The sequence below is a fragment of the Lissotriton helveticus genome, chromosome 1_1 (genome assembly GCF_964261635.1).
Source record: "Lissotriton helveticus chromosome 1_1, aLisHel1.1, whole genome shotgun sequence".
Taxonomy (NCBI): Eukaryota; Metazoa; Chordata; class Amphibia; order Caudata; family Salamandridae; genus Lissotriton; species Lissotriton helveticus.
Genome location: NC_136057.1, coordinates 1,715,477,605 through 1,715,505,425, shown reverse-complemented (window position 1 = coordinate 1,715,505,425; position 27,821 = coordinate 1,715,477,605). Strand labels below are relative to the sequence as shown.

The 27,821-nt window shown below is 44.2% G+C and overlaps 1 protein-coding gene across 1 annotated transcript in view; it reads left to right on the top strand.

Moving 5' to 3' along the window:
• Positions 1 to 20,850, top strand: part of LOC144832986 (uncharacterized) — a 56,932-nt gene extending 36,082 nt beyond the window's left edge. Inside the window, exons 2-5 of the mRNA XM_078689135.1 lie at positions 2,444 to 2,549; positions 2,939 to 3,045; positions 3,174 to 3,346; positions 19,803 to 20,850. Coding sequence (XP_078545261.1) covers positions 2,444 to 2,549; positions 2,939 to 3,045; positions 3,174 to 3,346; positions 19,803 to 20,081 — 665 coding nt within the window. The 3' untranslated portion in view covers positions 20,082 to 20,850. The remainder of the gene's footprint in view (positions 1 to 2,443; positions 2,550 to 2,938; positions 3,046 to 3,173; positions 3,347 to 19,802) is intronic.
• Positions 20,851 to 27,821: the final 6,971 nt, after the last annotated feature.

Below are 27,821 nucleotides of genomic sequence, written 5' to 3'. Positions count from 1 at the left end.
CAGAGGGATCTCCTCATTCCCTCCAGCCATTCCCACACCTCATCCGGGGAAGTGAAGTGCCATGATTTACCCTCTGCCATTATCCTGAGCTTTGCGTGGAACAACATCATGTACTTCATGTTGCAGTCACGGAGTTCACTTTTCACTGATTCAAAGCTTCTTCTTTGCTTTTGTACAAGCAGGGTGAAGTCGGGTAAGAAACTAATCTGCGCATTCTGGTATTGTATGTCAGCTTTCACCCTGGCTATTTGTAATCTATAATAGGACATCGATCTCTGTAATTAAGAAATCTTACAATAATCGTCCTCGGCGGAGCCCCCTGCTTGGGCGGAGGGATCGGCGCCCTGTGGGCCCTCTTGACAGAGAAGAAATTGAAGAGTCTCTTGGGTTTCAGTGTGTTTAGTATCAGGTCCTCCAGGAGTAGATCCACACGATGGCCCTCTGCCCCCTCCGGAACCCCCACTACTCTGATATTGTTTCTCCTTGCTCTCCCTTCTTGGTCCTCCAATTGGGCCGCCATGGTCGTATTTTGTTCAGTTAGGGTTTGTCCTGGAGATTGTAGGTATTTTGTAGTGGCCTGGAGTTGGGCGATGTGGGTTTCTTTCACTGCGACTTTCTCTCTTAACTTAGACATGTCTGTTCTGATTAGGTTCACTTCTAGGGTCACTGTGTCTATTTTTGGTTCAAATGTGCCCTTTAGATCTCTGATGGTTTCCGTTATGGCTCCCCGGGATGACTCTTCTGCCTCCTCCCCCCCCCTTCCGTCGGAGGGGGTTTTGGTATGGTGTAGCTGTCTATTTTGTTAGACTGGTGGATCACTAGACTAATATAAAATTTGATGTGGGAAAGCATAGAATTTTGGAAGGTGATCTCTAGGGAGATTGGCATAAGCTTAGTAGATATGGAAGCAGATGAGGCAGCTCCTAAGTGGGAAGAGACAGAAGTCTCTTGAGATGAGATCCAGGCCATCAACTGCACAGCCCTGCCAGTTTCCTGTATGTAAAAGCACTCATTTACAATTGGATGTTGAAGGAGCGAGAGGTGTGTTGGATATGGGGCATGTGCGTCCAAAAAAGAGGTAATTTGTATTAACACTGTTGTGGGTCACGTATATCACGGGCAACCTCTAACTTTTAAAGAGATTGTGTTTCCCAAAGGTTGCATGCACACTCCAATTTCTGCAAAGAAAGAACAACTTCTACATTAGCACAACTCTCTGGCGGCACTTATACCAAGTTACCCACATGAAGACAATAAAGTAGTAGCTCACAGCATACTACTGGCGGTGGCACTTCTTTTATTGGTAGTTGTCTAAATGCTGCCACTGTGTCTAGGTCCGTGGTAGCATGCCAAAGCACTGGTACTCCCGAGGTCTATCTTTTATTCACATTTTTCATTAAATGCAGTCACCATCCTCCAAATGGGCTGTACAGAGTGCTAAAAATCATTTTCGGTGTTCAAGATCTATCTCAGGAGCTGCTTCTACGTTCCTGGGAGATGCTGCTTTCACTAATCTGATGTGACTGCAAAGTTAGTCTCCTTCCGAAAAGGAATGTTTAAGTCTATTGCCATATGCTGTCTGTGTTCAGGCAAGGCAATGATATGGGAAAACTGGGCAGGCCTGGTGTTTGGTGTGCCAGTGGAATGTGGCAAGGTGATAAACCGACGTGCTTATGGACCTGGGGACAGGTTTACACTAAGTCTGGGTGGTAAAGCCGAGTTTTCCGCACACCGCGTTATGCGGAGTTCTGAAGAACTCCACTTGCGTTTGTCTACGTCAAGTTGGCGAGCGTGAGCGAGGAAAATCCACTTCCCTGCGCGATTTGTCCTTGTTCACGATTGTCAACATCAAGTTGGCGAGCGTGGAAAATCAACCACCCGGTGAGATTTCTCATTGCGAGTGGTCACGCATGCTCAGGATCGCTCGCGTTGAGAAACCGTCCATTCACATTGAGAAAGCTGCCGCTCAAGTAAAATCTACTCGAGCGGCAGAAGGAAAGCAGCGCCTGCTTGCGGTGTGCATGGTACCGTTCGCGATGATTGCACAGTGCGGACAAGCACCTGGCACTGAAAATCACAGCAAACACCATTTATCTAACGCACTATGCCGCTTATGGAGCTCTATGTAGCAAGGCTTAGTTTTTTTTTTTTTGCGCTTTGCAGATTCCGCCCAGGCTTAATTTACACCTTAGCTCGTCATCAATGGCTGCATTTGTCACACAAGCCGCTGCTGTGTCCATAACAGAGTGGTTGTTATGTCCGATTTGCTTAAGAATTTATACTGGTCAGCACAGGAGTTTGTTTAGTACCTGGTGCACTTAAAGCAGGTGCGATCCCCGAGTGCATATAAATGTACGTGGAGGGAGAAGCTGAGATGCTTACGCTTACACGTTTTGCCTGCTGTTTTCAAATTGTACTTAACAGTAGGTTTTTGCCTTTTTAGGAAGTGGGACCTTTGTGCTACTGGCGAACCTGAGCCTTAGGTGGGGTGATACCAAGTACCTGCGTCAGAAGATCCAGACTGGGCTGGTCACAGTGTGGGGCCTGAGGTATGTCTGCTTTGTGCTGCCATGCGTCCAGTAAGCCACAAAGGGAAATACCTTGCAGAAATCAGTGTGTTAGAAGGGGTAGTTGGGTCAGATTAGGCACCTGGCGGATAAATACAAATTATGACTTTTTAGATAAAACCAAGAGACAAATGGCTATTTTCACTGAACAACTTTTAGATGAAATAAGCAAGGATGCTTTCTTGTACTAGGGTGTTGTATCTTTACATGTAAAACTTAAAAAGGGGTCCACATACCCTATTGTTTTTGATGTTACTGTTTGTTTAGTATTGATGGGACTGCACGGGGCTGATCCACTTTCAGTGGTATGTATGCTTGAAAATAACCATAATTCCCAGATATAAATTGACTGCTTGTTTCTTTTTACTCAGACTGGGTGGCTTTCTGTTCTTGCGGATCCTGAAGGAGGGACAGGACAAGAGGTTCAACCATGTTCGTGAAAATCCAGGGACTTTCTTTGTGTACTGGACAGTGCAAGGTGAGAGGTTTCAAGCTCACTTTTGTGCTCTATAGGAACAATAGCCTTTTCTCGTCCATGTACTCACTCTATTACAGATTCCATCCTGTTGTGCTTCATTGCAGTAATCTGGTTTGTCTTTTTAACAGGAATCTGGATATTTGTGACTCTTGCTCCAACCTTGATCCTAAATTTGGAGAAGCACGATAGGCCCTTGGGTGTTAGAGAGTACCTGGGATGGACTATTTGGGCTGTGGGCTTCCTCACTCAGGCCATCGCAGACCAACAGAAGTGGAATTTCAAATCTGACCCGGACAACGCAGTAAGTTAATTCATGTTCCTGGATTCTATAATCATGTATCATCCAGACCACAACATTTATAAAAAAAAAAAAAAATCAAAACTAGAGTTTAGTAGTGTCCGAAGTTGTCTTTTAAATGTAGTTATTTGCATAGCACTACTAGTCTCAAACAGACATGTAGGCTTTTTAGAAGCTAAACATTTATTTGGATACAAAGTGCCTGGTTTAACAAGCATTTGCAATGCAATAGGTCTCGCATTTAGGAGAGTTTGAGCTGTTGGCATTGTAAATTACAATGCCTTTTATGTATGTGTTGTTTTTAAAACAGATAAATAAAAGGCATTGTCATTTACAATGCAAACTTCTCCAACTCTCGCAAATGTGAGACCTATTGCATTTCAAATGCACTTGGCACCCGTGCTATAATAAACAGAAAGCGTTAGGAGACTGTGTCCTGCCTGCAACAGCAAGCAGGAGAAAGCAATAAATAAGACACATTGGCTTAAAAACTGACAAAGTCCCTTTCTGTATGGTCGGTCTTGGAAACTTTTTTGAGATTTTTTGACTTGCAGACTTTCACCAGGACTGTTAGATTTGGGGGTCTCTAGTTGGTACAGGTAGGTACTTGTGACAAATAGCGACCCTCTCCTCTAGTCAGGACAAGGGGATTACACTCCCAAAATAACCCCTGCTCACCCTCTAGGCTGCGTGGCGCGAGCAGTCTAGGCTTATTTCAGAGGCAATGTAAGTTAAGCAGTTGTGACCACATACAGTAACCCAGTGACAACACTACAAATGGACACCACACAGGTTTTATATAAAAAATAAGTAGACTTTATATAGAGTTACCACAAGACCTTAAACGACAAAAATACACACTATGATTACTTTAAGATGGTAGATTTAAGCTTAGTTCAGTTCAGTTCTTAAATGCGACACTCTGCGTCAATATACCTTAAGTTGCGTTGCGCTTCCACGACAAGCAATGTCGCAGCGATGGGAAATGCGGCAAAGTTCAGATATAAAGACGTGAAGATCTTCCAGATGCGGCACACTTCTCGGGGATGCGAGAAGCTCTCGGTTTGATGCGTGGACTGCAGCGGCGACACCCTTACGATGCGACGGCAACAGCTCCAGCGGCGATGCTCTTCTCCCACGATGCGTGAAGCTTCCGCTCGATGCGACAACTACAGCGGCGACATCCAAGATGCGACGGCAGCAGCTCCGACGGTGGTGCGCTTTAAGGGGTTGCAAGGTGCTCTTAATCGGTGCAGTGTGACAGCTCCAGCGGCGACACCCTCCTTCAGAGTTGCGACGGCGACACGCTCTGACCTCGTTGCGAGATTCTTCTCCTGATGCGGTGCAGTGCGACAACTACAGTGGCGACACCCTCTTTCGGAGTTGCGACACGCTTCCTCTTCGTTGCGGCGCGCTTCTCTCCGATGCGGTGCAGTGCGACAGTTCCAGTGGCGACACCCTCCTCCGGAGTTGCGACAGCAGGCACGGCGACACGCTCCGACCTCGTTGCGAGATTTTTCTCCTGGTGCAGTGCGACAACTACAGTGGCGACACCCTCTTTCGGAGTTGCGACGGCAGCAGCAGCAACAGCGACACGCTTCCTCTTCATTGCGGCACGCTTCTCTCTGATGCGGTGCAGTGCGACAGTTCCAGTGGCGACACCCTCCTTCGGAGTTGCAACGGCAGGCACAGCGACGGCGACACGCTTCTCGTTGAGTCGCGCTTCCAGCTCCTTGCGACACGCAGTTCCTCAGAAGGCCCAAAACAGCAGCAGGCACTTCAAAAAAAACTCTGCGGAGCTGGGGGGTGAAGTCTCTTGTCCCGGCGACTTCAGCAGGAGGCAAGCTCTTTTCCAAGCCCTTGGAGATCCTTCACAAGTTGAAAGCAAAGTACACAAAGTTCCTTTCTCCTTCCTTTGGCAGTAAAGCAACCACTGCAGGCCAATCCCCCAAGCAGCACTTCGGCTTGGGAATAGTCTCTCCTTCAGGTTCCTCTTCTCAGTAAAGGTTTCTTCTTGTAGTCCAAAGTGATCTAATTTCATGGGATCAGGGTCCCAATATTTATACCCCAAAATCCTTTGTTTTCTGAGGGGAGAGGGGCCTTTGCCCAGTCCAAACCAGTTCTGAAGCACTCTGTTTACCAGACTTCTCCTTTCCTTTCACAGTGCAGGGCTGGCACATCAGACGCCCCACAGGAGGTGGAGCCAGCATTGTGGAAGGCAAGTACAGTCCTAGAGCACTTTGTTTACAGGACTCCTTCTGTTCTGTAAGTGTGCAGGGCAGAGACATCAGCTGCTCCCCAGGGGGTGGAGCCAGCATTGTGGAAGGCAGGCACAGCCCTATTCAAGGTTCAGGTGCAACTCCTCACTCCCATGAAGCAGATCTCTCTATTCACCACTGGGTGGCTCAGCCTGTCTCCTAGAATTCCCCTGCACTGTCACTCACAAAACCAGACATAGGAATACACAAACTAGCATAGGCAGGTTTGAATGGTTAGACAAGCAAATACCTACTTTCTAAAAGTGGTATTTGCAAACACAGAATATTAAAATAAACTTCACTAAATATGTATTTTATTATTCTGAGTTCAGGCATACTAAACTCTAATTTCTACCATGTTCTCTGAGACAGTTAGGATTATAAAATGTAATAACTCTAACAGCCCATTCTGGCCTATGGAGAACAGGTAGCCTTGCAACAGTGAAAAACGAAAATGGCTGTAATTCACTTTTAGGACATGCCACGCACACCAGGGCTTGTCCTACCATATACTTACAATGCACCCTGCTATTGGGCCTACCATAGGGGTGACTGATATGAAGAAAAGGGAAGGTTTTGGGACTGGCAAGTGGGTGCACTTGCCCAGTCAACATGACAGTACCAGACTGCACGCAGGCTTGCAATGGCAGACCTTAGACACATTTTACAAGGCTGCTTCTGTGGGTGGCATAACCAGTGCTGCAGGCCCACCAGCAGCATTTGGATTACACACCCTGGTACTCTCAGTGCACTAGACTAGGGTCTGACAAGTAAACCAAATAGCCAAACATGGAACCACTGATTAGTACATCAATTTACAATAGGGAGCACTTGCATTGTGGCACTGGATAGCAGTGGCACAGTGCCAAAAGCCTGCAACACCAGCAAAAATACATGAGGCAACAGAAAAAATGGAAGGGGACCCACGCCAATGGTGCCAGGTCTAACCAGGACCTATCCACGTTTTGTATCTGACCCAGGCTCTAACACAGTCAGGCTGTTGAGCTTTTGCTCGAGGGAGCTGCGTTGCTGTGTTTGCTGTGCGGTCCGGCGGCTGGAAGCAACCCAGAGCGGAGCAGCGGAGGGCTGCACCTGGGGTGTGCCGTGACGTGCATTGCTGTGCTGCCGTGCCGTGAGGTCGGAGGAGGAGTAGGACGTGGCCGGTCGAGGAGGACGTGTCCGGTTGTCCCACGAGGCCGGCCCCAGGCTACGTCAACGCCATTCACCCACACCACACCAGAAGAGGTAGGCGTGCAGCCCTTGGTGCGAGCTGTGAGACGCGAGCTCGTGTGTTCGCGTGTTCACCTGTGTTGATCCGCACCCGTTCACCCGCACCTTTTGCTTCCTTGGCATTTGGGGCACAGGGACAATGGGTCACTGAGCAAGTGGAAATCTATCACCCTTACCACTCAGTCCGTGCCATAAACCAAGCGGCAGGCTCGGGTCTGTTCTATCGACGCCACCGCCACCCTGAAGTAACCCCTCCTGCCCGGTCTGCTCATTCTGGGCGCTGGGGGCTGCCGGTTTGGAGAGGAGAAGAGCGGCAACGTGGCGAGGTGCACGAGCTCGTGGGGACTGAGAAAAAACCTCTCCTGGCCAGGGTTGGGCAGGTTCCTGTGACCAGTGACCTGCGTGCTGTGATTTGCGCCCAGTGTTTGGTGGCCAGCAGCTGAAGTGAGGGTATAGGTCTTGTAGGAGCCAAGCGTGCCTTCCTATAGCTATCGCTCCACATCTACACTGTCCGCCCTGAGATGAGATCTGGCAGGGTGAGGACAACGGCTCCCCAAAGGAAAAAGAAAAGCAGAGGGAAAAATGCGAGGTCAAGTTCGGACCCTGAGCAGTCACCCATTCTGCTGCTGAGCGATACTGACATCATAACGGAAAGCACGGCTCAAGCCACCAGGAAGTGTCCTGACATGATGGCCTGCAGACTTATTGGTAACCAACCTAAGATAACAACAAAATTCAATTACTTAAAGGATGCCGGGTCAGCGGTTTTCTCTAGCAACAAGAACATCACTGGCCTCCCAATCCCCCTAAGTCCACTGGTGACCATCATCAAGAGCAGTGCGGCAAACGGAGCGGCACTCGTCAGCCATTGTTACTAACAAATCGCCAATTGTAGATCAAACTGTGGTCAGGGGGAGCCCAGCAAGGAAGTGTCATTCAACACAGAGGGCCCGCCGGTACAACTCTGCACCATCCGGAGTCGCCATATCCAGTGTTGCATCCGACACACTGGAGCTACATATAGAACCAGCTGTAGGAAAAACCACTAATCTGGAAAATTTCAACCAAACGCTTCTTGAAGCCAGCTTCAGCATCCCTTGTAGTCAAAACGGCCTATCTACTATCCATTCCATCAAGGGAACTGTCACCGCCTTGACGTCGGATGGAGCAGGGACCTTAAATCAAGTCTTAAATCTCTACCAGATGTTTAACACCCTTAGACGTCCTGGAGCCTCAGGAGATGACGATTCAAAAAATCCTTCTGATCCTGCAACTACAACGGAAGCCCAACGAATCATCTGGGACAGCGAAAGAAGGAAGAGTGACACCTCCTGCGTGTCAACAACACCGATTCCTCTAGGAAAATGTGTGCTCAGCGGAGCAAAAGAGCAAAAAACTACGACTAACATGGCTCCCCCAATCACAACCATCAAACAGAACGATAAAGCTGTGAACCACACACTCGTGACAAGGCAGTCTGGAGGCCCCACTTTAAAGCAGCTAGGCACAGTAAATTGTGTCAACAACCAACAGGGCGAACTCCCAGCGAGTGCCACATGGGTCCTCGGTAATGGACATAACGAACGGCCCGACATCGTGCATAATGAGGTCTTACTCTCGGACCCTTCGACAAAGGTTGCTCAAATGTCCAATATGGATAAAATAGAGGACATGCCTAGGCCGATCAGCTCAGCACTAAGTGGGGAAGCCCTCTCTACCTTCTTTTACCCAGAATAGAAGTCCAAAGGTTGCCATGACATCCTAAATTGGGGTAACATCTTAAAGCTGATTCAAGCGACAGGACTGTCAAAGGCAATAACCACACAAGACATAATATCGGTAGAATTTATTGCACCGTCTCAAGGCCAATCAAACGAATCCACTAAGGTCACCTGGAGCACCGCAGAGGCAATGAACAATATTCTAGGGCTAACTGATACCTTCAAGCAATGGGGGATACTGATACAACCGGGCAAGGAAGCGGGCTATCCTCACGTCTTACAGGAAAGCCGTAATGATGAACGCAGTCGTGCAGGGAGGGGTTTGGTATACTCCGTCCTCAGGGGTGCTCGAAACAAATCCCCCACTTCCGTCCGCCCTCGGAGGAATGTAAGAGAAGACGGGATCACACCAACTAGGAACAATGACGAGGCCGGTACATGGTCATGGCTGGCTGGTGCCCTGAACACAACCCGCCTCCTCCGCTGACAGCTCAGCAGGGAGGACCGCTACGAAAAGACTCCTCTAAAAATCTGTTCATGGAACATCAACGGCCTAACAAGCAAACTTGAGGATAACGCCACAATCTCCTCTCTTCGGAGTTTCGATATTCTGCTATTACAAGAGACATGGCTTATGGTTCCGCAGCACTTAGAAGGCTTTAAAACCCAACACGTTCCAGCTCATAAACTGAATCGTCCAGGAAGAGGGAGCGGCGGTCTTGCAGTATAAATATCAATAAAAAATGCAGTCACCTCCTGGGACCTGTCGGGCTCATCAAATTGTCTCCAGTGTGTGGGAATCTCTCACACTTCGTGCAACGACCAAACTCTGAGGCTAATCTTAATGAATGCTTACGTCCGCCCAAATACAGCATCAAGGAAATCCTTTGTAGAAGAAGCTACAGCGTCAGTAGTGAGAATGCAAACAGATCCTCTAAATTCAGAAATCTTATTTACTGGCGACTTTAACATGTGGCTAATGTCAGACCTCCAAAAAAATGAGGTCACCAAATCACACAATAGCATCTGGGCTATACCACCGCAGGACCGGCCTGGACGGCACAAGGATGACCCACATGGAAATTCCCTACAAGGCAACTTTGAAGATCTGGGCCTTAGAGCCTTAAACAGGCGTTATTCTTCAGACAAGCCACCTCGATTTTCATATCTATCGAAAAAAGGCACTTCATTAATTGACTATACTTTTGTTAGCCTTTCATTGCTCCAACAGATAGCAGGTTATTGCTTTGGAAACAGAACAGAAAGCGACCACTGTCCCCAAGAAATTATGCTGAGCACCTGTTTCATGCAACACGAAGAGGAAAGGGCTTTGCCATCCGAGAGTTTTACAATCCACCTCAAACGAATTAAATGCTCCTTTAAGAATCTTCAACAAGTAGCAACAGAGGCCAAACAAATAATTGAGCGCCAAAATAGGTGCCCGGATAACATAATTGCCAACTGGTCTACATTTGCAATTGAACTTATTGACAGATACGCGAAACCAATAAAATTCACAATCCAAATTGGTAAAAAGCACATGCCCCGCACGAATCCTGAGATACTATCAGCAACAAGATCCATGAATCGGATATGGCGGGCCTTAAAAACAGATCCAACAGATCCCATCAAAATAATAAAATTGAGAGAGGCTCGCAGTCACCTTAAGAAAGCGAAACGTGAGCTACGCGTAAGCCAATGGAATTCGTTCTGGGCCAAACTGCAGCATGACATTAAAACAAACAACTCTGCCAGGTTTTGGCGTACTATCAATAGTGTATTCGGGCGCGCATCTAAAGTCGCCTCCTCGAGCATACTGGAAACAGAGTGGGTAGATTTTCTCTACTTTCACTTTAATGATCGGGATGCGCACAACACCTATTTAAGTCTCCCCTCCGTGGACAAAGTAATACAAAAAGAGTGTCTGGGCATCTGTCTCGAACACTTCAAACTCCCTAACGAAGGAATGGCCCTTTGCTGATCTTAAAATGGCACCAACAAATGAGTGTTTTTCGTCTCAAAGCTATGTCAATCCTATAACAGTCCAGAAGGCTGACATAGAAAAAATGATAAAAAAGGGACGGAAGGATGTTGAGCCTGGTCCAGGTGGAATTCCTCAAGCTCTGTTCAAGGAAGACGCAACCTTTTGGGCTGCGAGCTTAAGCACCCTTTTCAATTCAAGCCTGCAAAATAACATCATACCGCCCTCCTGGCGTGGATCCATTCTCGCACCGATCTTCAAAGGAGGAGATAACAAATCCCCAGGGAATTATCGCCTTATTGCTCTCATTGACAATGAAGCAAAGTACTTCCCGGGAGTGTTGCTCAACTTACTCAGGGCATGGGCGGACAACTCTATAATTCCTCTGAATCAAACAGGCTTCACAACAAACACCGGCACCTCAGTCAATCTTATGACTCTTTCCTGCCTGATTGACCAAGCGAACTTCTGTTCTTGCCCACTCTATTTGGGATTTATTGACTTCCAAGCGGCCTTCGACAATGTCAACAGAAGCAAACTCTGGCAGAAGTTGTCCAGACTCGACATTCCAGCGGACCTCCTAAGAGCCATTCAACTTCTACACCAGGACACATGGGTCAGGATTAAGATCGGGGATGGCTCAAGATTGTCCCGCCCAATTCCGACGGAAAAAGGCCTCAAACAGGGGTGTGTCTTGGCTCCGACGCTCTTTAATATTTCTAGCCGACCTTCCTGAAGCCCTCAACAAGGTTAACTCCCACGCCTCAAACTTTCTAGCTTGACGTTGACAAACCTACTATATGCTGATGATGTGGTTTTGTTAAGTAAAACAAAGATCGGTATGCAAAGGCTCCTGGATGCTACCTCTGAATACTCAAATAACGAGTTTTGCATCAACAGGAAGACGAAAATCCTAGCAGTTCATTCAAGTAAAGCTAAGAAACTCTCTTGGACTTTGAACAATGAAAGCATCATCGAAATCAAACTGTCAGAGGTATTTTGGAGTTATTTTTAACAACAATGAAAAATACAAATCTCACCTTGAAGAACAGAAAAGGAAGGGTGTGGCACTTGCCTTTGCAATTGGACTAATTCAAAAGAAGCTACAAGGCCCAACTCTCGCACCCACACTACAGGCCGCTCAGGCTAAAATCATTCCGACCCTAACCTACGGTAGTGAAGCTCTAAAAGGATTGGACAGTGGCCAACTGGACACAATCATTATTAAGATCTACAGATCAGTGTTCAAATTACCAACCCATACATCACCGGCACAAATTAGGTTGGAACTAGGCATCTGCAAACAACCACTGGCCAGAGCCATGTATTTTCTTATGTGCTGTCACAAACTGAGGCTATCAAAGGAGGGTAGCCTAGGGCACCATCTGTGGGTCAGTATTGACAACAACTCATGGCGAGCAGGTCATGACTACTGGTCAAAAGGTCTAACAACCCTGTGCCTAAACGACCTCTGGAACATGCACGCTAGTCAGAAGGAATTCAAAAGGCTAGCGAAAATTAGCACCAAACCACTATCAATAGTGGAAGATAAAGCCACCCTTGCAAAAAGAAGCCATGGGTGGATGACCCTTCATTCCTATGCCTCGTTAATTGCACAGCCGTACCTTACCATTTCTTTCAGTGCACAAATGAAACTAAGTTTCTTAAAATTGAGACTGGGCGTTATCAACTTGTTGATGCATTGGCCAAAATGGAAAAGAGAGCATGGACGAGATCTATGCCGACTTTGTGGGAATCACAAAGAAGACATTACACACATCATCTGTCTGTGCCCAAAACTGCTCACTGAGAGACTGGGCCTACTCAAGCATCACTGGAATAGAAAAATGATCAGAAGCTGTAGAGTGGCAGTTCCGGCCTGCTTTGATCCTAGGAACACTGAATTAAACTGTGCCCTAGTACGATTTATGGAGCGCACTGCAAAAAAACTTAAGTGAGGTGCCCACTGCTCGTGACTCTCCATTGGCATAACGTTTGTCAAACCTCACCTGTTACTGCTACCCTGACTGGTTTTTATGAACATGATATTTTAAATGAAATTCTGTAATCCTTTTTTAAAAAAGTTTTGTATTTGCAATGTTTTTTTCAAATCACGCAATAAATAAATTATACCACTTCAGTCAGCCATTTTTCTTACCTCAATGGTTTTCCCAGGGTTGCTATAGAATTTCAAACTGAATGCTTCGCCATTTATTGTGAACTAAATGTACTTCACTATATATTTTTGGACCTTCAAGCTACATTACTGTACCCTCAAGGCTTAGAGGTCATTTTGCATAGTCTCCATGCTGTTGCACAGCTTAAGAACAGGGTTTCAGCTCACACTTGCATCTGGTAACAGGTTGTGGAAAATAGAGATACTCATTCATTCCATGGTGGATTTTCACAGTCCGTGCGATCATGTGTTTTATCGTACATTTTTGGGATGTAGCCCTTTAGCCATCCCTTCAACATCTCTGGTGCACAGAAGGTCTAATGCATCATCTTAGCTCGAGCGTGGAACCCAATTCAATGTGAGCAGGAAGGCCGAAACCCTAAAAAGGGATGCAAAGTTATTTCATGTCTAGCCTCTTTACGAAAAAGAGACCAAAAAATATGGAAGGACGGGCTAGTGAATATGTAACCGTGAAACACCTTACGTAATAACAATGATACCTAGTCACATAGGGTAATCGATGCCTTAATTAATTAATATATGCTTAATTGTGTGTATTGTTTGGCTGCCCCTGTTTTGAGCTTATCTGTTTTCGTGTGTGCTTTCTTCTTTGCCTGTGTACGAATCATTGACTGCATGCCTCTATACATGTGTGTACTCTGTTTCTTTCATGTCAGCCTGCAGGTGTGACTGTACTGCTGTTTGGCTTATGATTGTTGTGCGAGTGTGGTCTCACACGGGTGGCCTCCGGTCTGTGTGCCACCGGGTGCCTATATTTGGAGTCATCCTAATGATTCTTTTCTACTTTGTCTGCTCTGAGTATGACTTAATGACTGCAGCTTCAATGTGTACATGATGTATTACTTTTACTGATAAGTAGAAACTCACTGGTGCCTGAGACAACTGTTTATTAATGCATATTCCTTTCACCTCTTCCTGCTGGTGTGTCCAGGTTGTACAAAAGGGGGTGGTGATGGTCGGAGCAAGGGACTCACGTCTGAGCATACCCTGCCAACTTATGGCAAACAGAGTGGTACAAAAGGGGGTAGTGATGGACGGAGCATCTGAACCAATCAAACACTCACACCCAGTCAACAGATCTGGGTTTAATCCATCACCGTTCTTTAGCCCACTCTGCCACCCCAGTTCAGACATGGCCACATGCAAATCAGTCTGACCCTGTGCCTCATGGGACCAATCCAGCCCGAACTGCCAAGCCATGCCTTCCCTGGACCGTAAACAAGCTTCCGAGGACCGGTTTCTGGCATTTCAGCCGTCTTCAGCCCGGCTTGCTTGAATCCAGTGGCAAAGTGAGCAAGGGACTCACGTCTGAGCATACCCTGCCAACTTATGGCGAACAAAGTGGTACAAAAGGGGGTGGTGATGTACGGAGCATCTGAACCAATCAAACACTCACACCCAGTCAACAGATCTGGGTTTAATCCATCACCGTTCTTTAGCCCACTCTGCCACCCCAGTTCGGACATGGACACACGCAAATCAGTCTGACCCTGTGCCTCATGGGAACAATCCAGCCTGAACTGCCAAGCCATGCCTTCCCTGGACCGGAAACAAGCTTCCGAGGACCGGTTTCTGGCATTTCAGCCGTCTTCAGCCCGGCTTGCTTGAATCCAGTGGCTAAGTGAGAAAGGGACTCACGTCTGAGCATACCCTGCCAACTTAGGGCGAACAAAGAAAAACACAGGGTCAGACTGATTTGCATATGGCCATGTCTGAACTGGGGTGGCGGAGTGAGCTAAAGAACGGTGATGGATTAAACCCAGATCAGTTGACTGGGGGTGAGTGTTTGTATTGTCAACGCTCCGTCCATCACCTCCTTTGGTTTTTCAGTGTGTCCAGGTTGGCATCGGCACAGGTGTCCTTGATGCTGACATGTTCCCATGAATCCTCATTTTCATTTGCGTGCTCTTTTTACCCTACCTGTCCCAGACCTCCTGTCAAAGATAGGTGCCAGAAAGTAACCCGTTGTCATGAAATCGTTAGGCTGCTGTGGGTTTGGTTCTGGCAGATGGCGAATCCAAAGGTACAGGGATGCCCGCTCCCCCCCCCCCCCCCCCCCCCCCAACGAGCGCACCCGCCCGGACATTTAAACATATACACATATGCACCAATGAGCGGTCATTATTTGGGTGCGTGATTTTTTATATCTGTATTCTTATTCTCAGTATGCCACCACTAAGGTTTGTCTAGGAGCTTACCATTAGTACAGTCCCGGAAAAAACAACTGTTCTTCAGTAAATAATACCTTTGGTTTGCCCAGGGTGTACCTCATCTCGCTCCATTGCTAGGCCAGGCCCCCCTCGGTATGCCAGTCTTGAACGCTGATATATTTAGACCTAGATTACCAACTCGAACATCATTGTTGCACATTGCTTTTTTCCCTCATACCTAGCCTTCTTGATATAAGGATTCCCCTACACCAATGACACACTCCTCCCATAGTAATGCTCTGGACCTATAGGTGCTCGTAACAAAAGTGTTATTTAAGGGTTGCTCAATGTAGATCATAACTTGTTTCGACACAGCACTTCAAGCATATTCTCTGTGGTTTCTACTCACTGTAAAAAAAGAGGTGTTGTATTTAGTTTAAAAATAAAAACCCTTTCCGACCTCGGTAGGGTGCAAGATTACGACATTGATTCAAAGGTCTGGTTCACAAAATCACTGCAGATGTCAGCGGTGGGCGTTTAACATTGCTTACTTGAACTATTGCTTCATATCATTTTCTCATCACTGCTGCTTCCCCGTGCTCGCCACAGGATCATTTACATTGTTGTAATTTCATTCCACCACTTCCACTAGACACAGTTCCATGCATTTGCCACTTTTTCTCCGAAAACATAACTTCTACTGTAACCCCATAGTCTCTGGCCTCTGGGTCTAATTGGAATCCCAGAGTAGATCTCAAAAAATTTATAACCGGTGAGTAAGTGGTCCTTTCACCAGCCCCTACCCACCCTAGCTCTACTCTCAGACTTTGTATCTGAGAAGCATTACACAAGGGGAGGTTTTAGAGCAGCACACCCAACAGGATGAATTGTTCTCGTCTTCCTGCCGGCTGCCTGCATCACATATAATTAGGCTGTGGGGTTTTAGGTTTAAACCTATGATAACTGATAAAACTCCACTGAAAGAGAAATAGCCCTCACCAGTGAAAACATATAAACACTGAAAAAACACCTGCACAAACACAAACTAAATGCCATTCAAAGAAAGGAAAAAGAATGAGTCATTTTTTTGTTCCTGAGGGGGCCAATACAATGTAACGTTATTATACAAGCTAGCAGTAAGAAAGACTGTGCTAACATTATTCTGCTTGAGTTTTGTTGTTTAGGGGTGCCACTAACGTATTGTTTCTTCTTCCTTTTTTCAGTTTTGTGGTCTTTGGTCCAAAGATGCAGGGTTTAGGAGCATATTATAGGTCTTGCTCAATTAGTTTATAAAGTGTAGAGAATTAGGAAATATCAAAATCATATTTGATGTGGCTGTGTTTGATTCTTTCACTGATAGGTAAAATGGCTGGTTTCATAAGAATCTGTCCTAATGTGTGTCATCACATTTACCCACAGAGAATGGGTAAAAACCCTTAATACATCAGCCCCCAGTTTCTAGTGGGTCAGTATTGATAGTAGGTGAATTGCCAATGCCTCAGGCTTTAAACATTCAATGCATGGTATAGTGACAAGTATATGTAAAAAGAGTGCTATCACCAAGCATCTGGGATAGCGGTGAAAACATGACACCAGACTTTTGGAAATGATGCATAGAAATGTTCCTTCACCACCAATAGCATTTGAAGTCAATGGAACCTCACTGTGGTACTCTGTACAAATTCTAGATCCCTTCAGTAAAGGGGAATTTCCTCCGTAGTTTCAAAAGTGCTGATTCATTTTTGACTGCTTCAATAACCGAGTGCCTAGTTCAACAAACATGTTGCAGTACCTGCCCTGAGGATCGCAATCTTCAAGTGCACCAGTATTGGCATGGAAAGCTATGTCAGTGGTCAGAGTTAACACATTGTGTACTGGCTGTTTTGGCATTGCCTGTCTCAAGTGCCACTGTTGAGATTGCCTTTTCCCAGAAGTTTACATAGGAAAGTAAGAGTGAGTGCACATGACCAAAGACTTACTGAAGAAGTATTGTATGGTGTACTACAATAAGTTTAATTTCAAAAATCTATTTGGACCTCATATACACTATACTTAGCACATGGTATATAGACAGTGTATCAGTGCAGAAAGCAAGCAATAATAAAAGCAAAACATTCAATACACACCTGAAAAACACTTTTTCTGTTGTTTTTAGTAGCGCGAAAATGTGTAACCACTGATCACAACGTTTTTTTTTAAGGTATTAAAATCACTTAAACACTGAAAAATCCCCACCAGTATTTACCAAAAATAGAAACTGAAAACAGGAAAGCCTACATATAATTAATACATGAATAAGGCTACAGCGGGAGAGAAGGAAAGGTCAGTGAAATGATGGATGAGCGTGGACGCCGTGGCATCACACTCGCTGACTGTGGCCATGCAGGGACTCCAGGTCATGAGAAGGGTCTGGTGACCTAGCACAATCCTCGCTGTAAAGGCACATCACACATGCGTCAGAAACAGGCCAGATGTCCCGCAGTCGTCTGATCAAACTCTCCTAAGATCTGCGTGCCCTATTAGGAACATATGCAGTTTACCCCCTTTAATTAGAAAATATATACAGAAAACAAATTCTATGTTCCAGATTGCTGGCCTTTACCTATTTGCTTCATTCAGACTTCACAAAGTTTCAATGACAATGTTAAGACACTACATAAATAAACACAAAAACCCAACCACGTAGTGCCCCATTCATTGTGACAGACCCCAAGACGTGGTGATACATGAAAGTAGGTTGCTTGGAGGTGTAGAGGGACCCTTGTGCACATGAGGTGTGAGACATGTGGAAAGTGTTGTGTGGAATGACCAGTCATTACATCTAGGAACCTTACCTTTTTTATTGCAGATGTATATAGCGCGAACTCAACCCGAAGGTCTTTGAGTCCTTTACATGAGCACCAGCTACCTTACTCGAGGACGCATTCATTTTTGCTAGGCACTGTGAGATTAAGTGATTTGGCCAGAATCACAGGATGCCGAGACTCGAACCTGGTTCCCCAAGCTTCATAATCGGCAACACTGGCAGTTACACAATATCCTTGTCTTAAATACACAAACATTCCAAGAACAGGAACACCGCTTCCATAATGTAACCCTTCAATAGAATGAGGAACACGAGAAAAGCATCTCTGGCAGGCAGGGGGGCTGTAAACTTTACCCCATTGCACTAAGGCCTGACCCAGGGGAAGGCAAGAGTCGAGGCATTCATTCCTCGAGACATTCATTCATCGAGGCATTCATTCCTCGAAACAGATGTCCTGTGAAACGCCTCTGGGCACACACCACTGTCTGGTTTCAAAGCTGGATGTTGTTCCCTGCTGTTAATGGCGATTGTGATAGCTATTAGCGATCTCTGCCTGCTATAAACGGGAGGTGTCCTTCCAGAACACAAAATAGAGACCCTGGGATGTCCTAGCCACAGTAGCGATGTAGGACTTCCCTGTGGGCATCTACAGTGTGTGGCAGTTTGCTCCTGCAGAGAAATTACACTTACTCTCTCTTGGGTACTGTGGAAAACCCCCAAGGCTGCATTGGAAAGTGTTTCCTCCCTAACTTGTTTATGAAACGATCTCACACCACAACCACACCCCCTGCAGAGGGCGCTTCTTGCTTTTTATGCCTCTGGTTGTAACTTGGATCTGGTATAACACTGCTATTGATGCTGTCAATCCCGAAGAAGCTGATCTGGGTGATCGATCAAGTGGCTATGAATGAAGATCCCTGCTTTCTTTTTAAGGAAATGTTTAAGATGAAAGGCATTCAAAATGCTACTGCTGGGTGGGAGTGTTACTGTTATGACTCTATACCATACCCAAGTAGATATCGGAAATTGACTGCTGTTGCCATGGTAAAAAAAAAAAATTGTAATGCAATAAGGCGCGGGAATAGCCTTATTGCTAAAGCTGCCGACGATGGAGCTGGGGAACCGGGATTGGGCGCCGGCATCAACTCCCCGTGCCTACCAAAAACAAGCAGGGTCCCGAAAGTGAAAAAGGACCGCGCTGCAGCCGGAGCATGGGGATCTCTTGTCTTAATGGGGCCATTCGTTTCTAATTAGAAACACATGACCCCATAAAGATAAGAAAGTGCTTTGCGACAGCAGCAAAGCAGGCGACCCAGTCCAGCTCGGAGGCCAAAGGGCATCAACCAAAAACCCTCCTTTCCAATGGCCGGACACCGTTTAGCATAAATGGTGACGCCAGCCAATGGAAATGAGGGGCGGGGCTTAAAGACCTTTTCTGAAACTCCTTGTTTACATTAAATCGAGGCGAGCAGCGCTTTGCGCTGAAACGCCACGCCAGACCTAAAAAGGGGTGTATTGCAGGCAGTAAATACCTTGTTCAACAGGCAGGACCTGAGGAGCTCTTCTCATTTCTTGCTCCAGTCCTAAATTTCTCCAGTGCATGTATTTTGTAGATTGGTGTTCAGCGACACCACAAATAAAAATCGGAGCTTTTGTGACCAGCATGGTCACCCTACAATATTCCTGGGCGGTCCAATCACACTGGATGGTGTGCAGCAAGCATGCACTGTGCCAAGTGGCCACAATCCGAGGGTCCTAAAAGGAGCTTGTTAACCAGTATTAGAGAATGCTGAGAACATGTACACCGTGGAACCATCTGTAAAAATGATACCTTTACTTTAGGTAAAAAACAATCAGAACTGCAGCGCAAGTGTGAGGCTCGACCGATCTTGGGGTGATTGCAGCACTTTTAATGAGCTATTTTCTCACTCCTCTAGCAAAGTTTATTCATTGATAATTAACTTTTTAATTGGAGCGGCGTGTACAATTTGAGGAGGAGTGCTCTACGTTTGGCCTGTCTACAATACTTTCTACATACTGCTTCGTCTGGTTTTCCTATGACCAAAGATTAATATGAATTTTGAGAATTTTCATCTAGTTTTCTCTTTCCTCACAGGGCAAGTTCATCCACAGCGGCCTATGGGCATACAGCCGACACCCCAACTACCTCGGAGAAATCTTACAGTGGACTGGGCTCTTCCTTTCAGCATCCTCGGTTATGAGTGGATTTCAATACATAAGCATAATCTCACCACTTTTTGTTTGGTTCCTGTTGAATTACGTCAGTGGCATCCCAATTCTGGAGCGGCAAGCCTTAAAGAAATGGGGAGGAGATCCTGCATACCAGCAGTATTTAAAGAAGACCCCTGTGCTCTGGCCTTTGACTTCCTCATGATCAGGGGTTCTTTAAGTAAGGTTTCCATTGTGCTTATAATCAAACACAAGGGAGCAATCTTCTTTAGCACTCAAATCAGTGGTTTCATATGCCCCAAGAAATGATCCACCTTGCCTTTGATTAAAATAGACTCGGAAAATTCAGGGTTAAAAAAATGATGAAATATTTTAGGAAATTCTGATTGAATTATGTACTTTATAAAGAACATGCATATTAAAAAAGCAGGTCCTGTGACAATAGAGTGGAAACCGCACATTGCCTCCGTGCAAGAGAATTTAGTTTAAGATGTTTCAACCTGTGATAATGTGTTTACAAGCAAGGCACTACCTCAATTTCCAGTTTGGAAAAAAGTTTTTCATCAGCATCCATGTTGTGGCAGTCTTGATAGCCTGCATACATGTGTATGCTCTTAATACCCTCTTCTCCCACCTCACAGCAGGGAAGATACCCTCTCCACTGCACAGTCATTTTTAAATGTGAGAATGAAAAGTTAATTAAATGTGACAGCACGCAGATTTTTTGCTTTTTTTCTACAAACCTAACAAGGGACTCAAACTTTTTTCATGCTTTGACAGCAAACTGGAGTGGCCTTTAATGTTGTATGTTCCCACACTTGGGACTTACCAATAAATTACACGTGTTTCAGTTTGCTTTTACACTTCAGCACTGCGCAGCAGAGCTCATTGTGTCGAGCCTGCGACAGCACATGCCCTCTCGAGATAATATTGTTTACAATTAAGGCTTTGGAGCCTACCTATTGCTTACCATTTGTTGGCTTCCGTGTCACTCTTCTATGCAGCCTCCTAATTGGCTAGCGCAGGGCATGTCACTTCCATTCCTTTCTGTAAAGCATGGACCAAGCACAGGTTGATTCCACTTAATTCGTGCACATCTGCTGCTGCTCCCCCCCCCCCCCTTTCACTCCATCTGCCTACTCCGCCCCCGCACCACCCTTGTTTGTAGCATGTCTAGTGCTGTATACATCTACGCAGAGTGGATGTTAGTGTGGTTTTGTGTATTTGCCACTGCATTTTTTTTGTGTTTGCTGTTGTGTACCTGCCCCTGAAGCAACAATGATGGGAAGGGGGGGCAAGCAACAATGATGGGAGGGGGAGGCGACAGGCCTCACTAACTGCCTGCACTATCTCCTTACTTGGTGTCTCCACGACCTCACAACCTCCCCAACCTCACAGACTCCAGCAACACTCAACTCACAGCCTGCAACACCTCTTTGTCAGCCTACATCTCCATAAGCACAGGGTGCGCCAATCTTCTCATAGACTGCACCATTGCAATAGCATCCTGCACTGCCTCACCCTTTGTCATTGCTTACCTCCCCTTCCCATCATTGTAGCTTGCCTACCCTCCCATCATTGTTGCTTGTCTACCCTCCCATCATTGTTGCTTGCCTCCCCCTCCCATCATTGTTGCTTGCCTCCCCCTCCCATCATTGTTGCTTGCCTCCCCCTCCCATCATTGTTGCTTGCCCCCCTCACTCCAGTAAAAAAGTGCTATGGGTGCCTCTTGTCATTGTTGTTTGCTCTACAAGCCCACTCTGTTCTTGCCAGCTTCTCCCTGCATGTTTTTAAGTCAAGCCTGTGACACCGCATGTGCCTTTACTTGCAAGACTATTCTTTACAATAAAGAGCTTGTAGCCCGCCCGTTACTTACCATTTATTGGCTTCAGTGTCACTCTTGTTTGCTGCCTCCTAATTGTATGTTTTGGGTTAGCGTGGGAATGTATAAACAGCAGCTTACCCAAAGAAATGTAATGAATTGGGCAAGCAACAACTGGAGTATGATAATCTCAGGTGAACTGACTCAATATTAAAATTTTATAATTGATAAGAGATAATAATCTTTTAAATATTAAAAACTGTAGTTTAACTACTGTAACCTCCGCTGACTAGCATGTGGCCCCCCATTAGTCATCTCCTATTTGGATTCTAGCAGAATGTGGTAGGAAAGCTTGTATGTGCTGGTACTTGAATGCTCCATTTGTGATAAACTGGAATGTACCCTGCCATGCAGGCCCATCTGCAGTTAAACTGGAGGGGTATCCATTTTGTATGCCTCTAGTTTAGCATGGCACAAAATGGTGGGGTGGTTGGTGGTGTGCGGGGTGGGTGGAGATCTCTTCCCTAGACAGTGAAACTACATTGCCTGCATTCCTGTAGTTGGCAGTTGGAAACTCTGACACAGAATTGAGGGAAGATGGAGTCATGGCATTGCTTTTGGTAGGTGGTAGGAGTAAAGAATGGATCTGCAGTTATGGGTGTTAAAGGAGAGGAGTAGTAGTAGTAGTTTATTATTAGTAGTAGTTTATTATTTGTTGGTTAATTAAAATCATTACAAACAGCAGGAAACAAATTCAATTTACAATCTGATTAAAAGAGAACAATAAAAAATACAAAACCAGCACATTATTAAATCCGAGATGAGCTCCACAGGCACATATATACATATTTGGCTCAATTGGAGTAAGTTAGTTTTCTAATAAGGAATTTGGCAGCAAAAGGAATAAAGTGCAATGTGCAATCTGGATCAAGATCAAATGCTTTAAAATAAGCAGCAAAGATTTCTGATGAGGCCATTTTAAATTAAAAATAAGCATAATACACTGTTCACCAACCAAATTTGATGTACTTTGTACTAACACATTCGGGACATTAAATTATTGAAGTGCCATGTGCGAGCGGGGCAGGTTATACCTTGACTTGTACGTACTAAAGCAAATACTGTTACTATTAATCAAGGAACACAGAGGATTAAAGTGGCAAGTGCTAGGAGTAGATATTATCCATAAAGAAGGTATAATCCACTATAGGGTGGAAACGTTAAAGTGAGGTGGTACAATTGTAGAAATTATGCTTAAACGTGCTTTAAAATAGCCCAGCGGTCCCTAAAAACATTTAAAATTATTATGTCATCAACATTTTAGTTCACTTTCATAACAGGGATATCTTCCTTACATAGTTTTGTTTCAGCTAGAAGGATATACTTAACAAACTGATGAATTAAAGTAGCTGTAATACCTCTTAAACATACAATAATTGCAGTTCTGCAGGTTCTTACTCCCATTTCCTTAAAAATCGGCTTTAAGATCATCTTTCGTTCTGCAAGCAGTTTTGGGCACAAAGTTACTATGTGCTGTAAGGTTTCTTCATTCTTACCACATAATCTACAGACATTAGATGGCCACTTTTTTCCCCCCATTTTGGGATTCCATCTTTGGTTGGGTATCTCCCAAACCTTAACAACATAAATGTATTCTTAATTAAAGGTTTTAAATGAAATAGCAGATAAGGTTGGGGATACAGTTTGATAAAAGAGTTAGCAATTGACCAAAGATGTTTTTTTCCTTCGTTCCTCTTTGTCCCTTATACAAGACAACAGGGCTGCTGATTGATTAATTATTTTTTGTTGACCATTTTACTCCTTGTTTCATCCACTAAGTACGGGCATTCAAAGGTATGTAAACATTCATCTAAATAGGTTTGCCAGCTTTTCAAATGGGCCCCTATTTGGATCTCAAGCCAACACAGATTAGCCAACGAACCTTCCTCGGATCTGGATAATAACAGTAAGGACTTTAAAAATGTAGATTGTCTGACTAGACACTGTTTCTTCAATCCAAATTCGAGTCTAACATTCGCACGGCTAATGTGTTTTGGGAGTCTAAAGACCGATTTGTATGCCCTTATTTCAATATCTTCTAGTAATTTCGCATTCTTGCCCTAAAAAATAATAGAACCGTAGTCCAAAGTGGGAATTAACTTCGCTGTCATGGCTTTTAACAAATGATCATAGTTTGGGCATAGTAATTTATCTCTCAGTTTTCTAAAGGCGAATGTGAGAGATAATCCTTTAGCTTTAAGGTTATTAAAATGTTTCCTAAAAGATAAATTATGATCAAATGTAATCCCCAAGTATTTGTAAGATTTTACACACTCAAAAACCAGACCGTTGATATTCCATTCTTTAACTCCTAAATTACCTTTTCCCATGGTCATTATTTTTGGGTTTTTTGTGTTTATTTTTAGACCATTTCCTTTAACATATAGATTAAAAGAGTCTATTAATCTTTTAAGACCTATAACTGTCTGGTTTAGTAAAGTAGTGTCATCAGCATATTGTAAGTATTTGATCTCTTTACCCATCACAGCGCGTGAATGAGCATTAATGTCGTTAAAATGGGCTGGAAGGTCGGACATAAAAAGATTAAAAAGGCAAGGGGCCAAAACACAACCTTGTTTCAAGCCGATATTGGTTTCAAGGCGACGAGTTGTATGTCTACCGTCGCCTACTTTGATCTGGACCCAAGTATCGGAGTATAATAATTTGATCATTTTTAAAAGTGTCAGTTATCCCCCAATCAGCTAACTTTGTCCATAATAAGTCTCGGGGCACAGAGTCAAAGGCAGCTTTTAAATCAATAAAACATATATACAGTTTATGTTTCCTGAATTTAGCTCTTTCGCCTAATACAGTTAATAAAATCAAGTTTGTATAAGTTGATTCACCCTTTCTAAAACCAGTTTGTAAGTTTGGCATCCGATCTTCTCTTGAAGCCCATGATTCCAATTCCTCTAGAAGGCAGCTTGCAAATATTTTGGCATCAACATCTGTTAGGGCTATTAGTCTATAGTTTGCTGGGTTATCTTGGGGGCCACTTTTATAAATTGGTTGTATGATGCTTCCCTGCCAAGAAATAGGAATTTTACCGGTTCTGAGTACATCATTGAACAGGAGCGTAAGGACCTCTGGCCAATCCTTTAAAGTAACTTTAAAGATGGCGTTTGGCATTGGGACCTGGCGCACCATTTGATCGAATCTTATTTATCACTATTGTTTACTTTATCTACCGTCCATGACTCAATATCCGGGGTGCGTATTGGATCTTGCCCCGATATTTCTATTATCTCTGGACGATTATTGCGAGTAAAAATAGTTTTACCACCAATACACTGAGGGCCTAAATTAACACTTTTAAAATTATTGAAAAAGGTCACCCAAGTTGATTCGTCAATATTTGCGCTATTGCTGCTATTATTTCCATTTTCTAAATTGTTAATAATACTCCAGAAAGCCTCGGATCTTTCGATTTGCAGGCATGATGTATTTTGGACCAAATAGTTTCATAATATGCTTGTTTAGCCTTCCAAATTTCATTCCTGTAAACATTTTTTAATTTTCTAATTTGTTGAGCTGCCACAACGTATGAAGATCCGTTCGCTTTCCTATATATTGATCTTATTGTTTTGTTAAGATTACTTTTAAGGTATTGTAAGCGATGGGAAAACCATCCTGGATTCCTGGGAATTAACGTCTTACCACCTGAAGCTTTCAGATTAGAAAAATTTGTCAAAAGCGCAGTACATAAACAAGGCCAAAGTTCTACCATTGAATTACCCTCTGAAATCGCATCTTGTAGATCTACAATTAGACCGGCTAGCACTTCTAAGATATCTTTTTTAATTTTATCATTCCATATAAGTCTTTTTAGATTGAATGCGGAAGGCACAGTTTTAATTACTCTCAACTGGCAGATAATCAAAGGCAAAAACAAGAGTAATAACTTGAGGATTATGGTCGCTCTCGATCCTTGGTACTACCTGATAGCTTTGGACTGCCTTCATAAGTTTTTCCGAAATTATGCTGTAATCAATTATGGAAGGACTAACACTTTTGCTAAATGTTAGTGTATTATCAGCGTCTTTGAGGATATTTAAATTATATTTTATGAACTCACAGTTGGCCCATTCTAATAAAATGTTTGACGGTGCGAACCCTTTTTTATATGAAAAAAGGTGCATGTTAAAATCCCCGGTAATGATGATCATCGAGTCCAAATGGTCCTAGTATAACACTTTCACCGTTTCCCATAACTGTACGAGTTGTGTAGACCTGATCTTTTTCTTTGAACTCAAATAAACATTTAGAAAAATAATTGATTGTTTCGCAATTAATTTAACACACAATATCCATTTTACTTGAAGATCTATCTGAAAGTGTTTTACATCAAGGTTTAAGGAAACATATATAGAGAGGCCTCCACTAGGACAACCTATAAAGGCCTTACGAGTTGCCACATTCAAGTATTCGAATTAGCCGATAATAGGTTCACTACACACATGAGCCAAGTCTCCTGTAATATTAAAATATCAAAAGAATTCAGAAGACTCATTACACTCGAGTCCTCAAGAAGTGTTTTAAAACCATTAGTGTTCCAAGAACAGACTTTCAAAGGTTTTAATGTTTTTACAGGGAAAGGTCGGCATCAATCATTCTTTGCAGAATTAGCTTTTGATAGAATTGAAGGAAGCCAACTCCAATCCTCAATTGGGTTGGGGGTAGTCCTGAGTGCTTCACATACTCGTGAGCCTGACTGACAGCTCCTGATCTTAATACCACGAAGCAAGTTCAGCTCGGTTGATGGACCTGAAGCACCTTTCAGTACTCTAACAGGTGAACCCTGAGCTAGTTTTTGTCTGCCCTTTATTTGGGTCATACTACAAGGAGATTTAGCAGGAATCAACAGAGTTGGGTAATGAATACTACAAATATTCCTGACTTTGATGCCCCATTTGTCAAATGTATCAACATTGAAAATTATTTTGCTGACAATATCCTCACTTCGCCAAGTAGTAACAGATGTTTCGTTATTGCAATCGGTCTTAAACTCCACAGATTCCAGATCTTCTGATGTTACGTCCTTCAGATCTGGAATTGCATTAAATAACTTCAGAATATTTCCGCGATTCAGAATATCATAAGAACCTCTCGTGGTGTACGGAGGGCAAAAGACTACTTTCCTCTTTTCAACCCGACTATCTGTAATTTCTTTTTCGGTCTTAACTCTAGAAACAACCGGGGCCTTCCTCACAACGACCGGGTCCAATATGGGCACTGCCTGCTGACGTGAGGCAGGCAACTCAATTGATTTTTGGGCTAGAGTGCATGAGGGAGCAGCATAAGTTTTATTTCTTGAGCAATGTGGATTTATAGAGTTTACAATTTTTCAGTTGGGGGTGGTTTGCTCTCCATGTTGTTCCACCGATTCAACATATTGTTGATCAGGCATGGAGTCTCTTATTTGAGAAACCTCGGCCCACATGCTAGCATAGGCCTCACCCTGCACTGGGTTATTAGTGGAATGGCCATTTTGTTTATCCCTTAAATTAGCTTCAGGGACTTCTACAAGTCTGAATATTGGAAATAGGGCTTTTTTCCAGATACTTTGATATTTTTAGGGTTTGTAGTTGCTTCCTCTCTTTCGGATTCTTTGATATTTTTAGGGTTTATGGTTGCTTCCTCTCTGGGGAGTTCAATTACCTGAAGGACTTTGTTATGATTTTTCCTCAACCTTTTTCTAGCCCTTTTTGATAAGATCCCAGGGTTAGCTTTTTCACCCAAAACTTGGCCAATTTCTGGGGTCTTTTTGGCTTTGGAATTTTTGATGATAACATTTGGCGATTTATTTCCCTCCGGGCTCTTACTTGTCAATTCATCAGGCATCAAATGCGACTTGTTTGTACCATCTTTAGTTGCGCTGTTTCTGCCTTCGTGTGAAATGGTTAGTTTATCTATAGTAGTCCCCCCCCCCAGCATCAGTAGAGTCATTAATAATATTTTGTTTACCAAGACAATTGATACCCTCTTTGATACATTGAACCTTTCTAACCGAAAACAATTTTACCTCCTGTACCATAGAACTAACAATTGACGGTAGATCTGAGA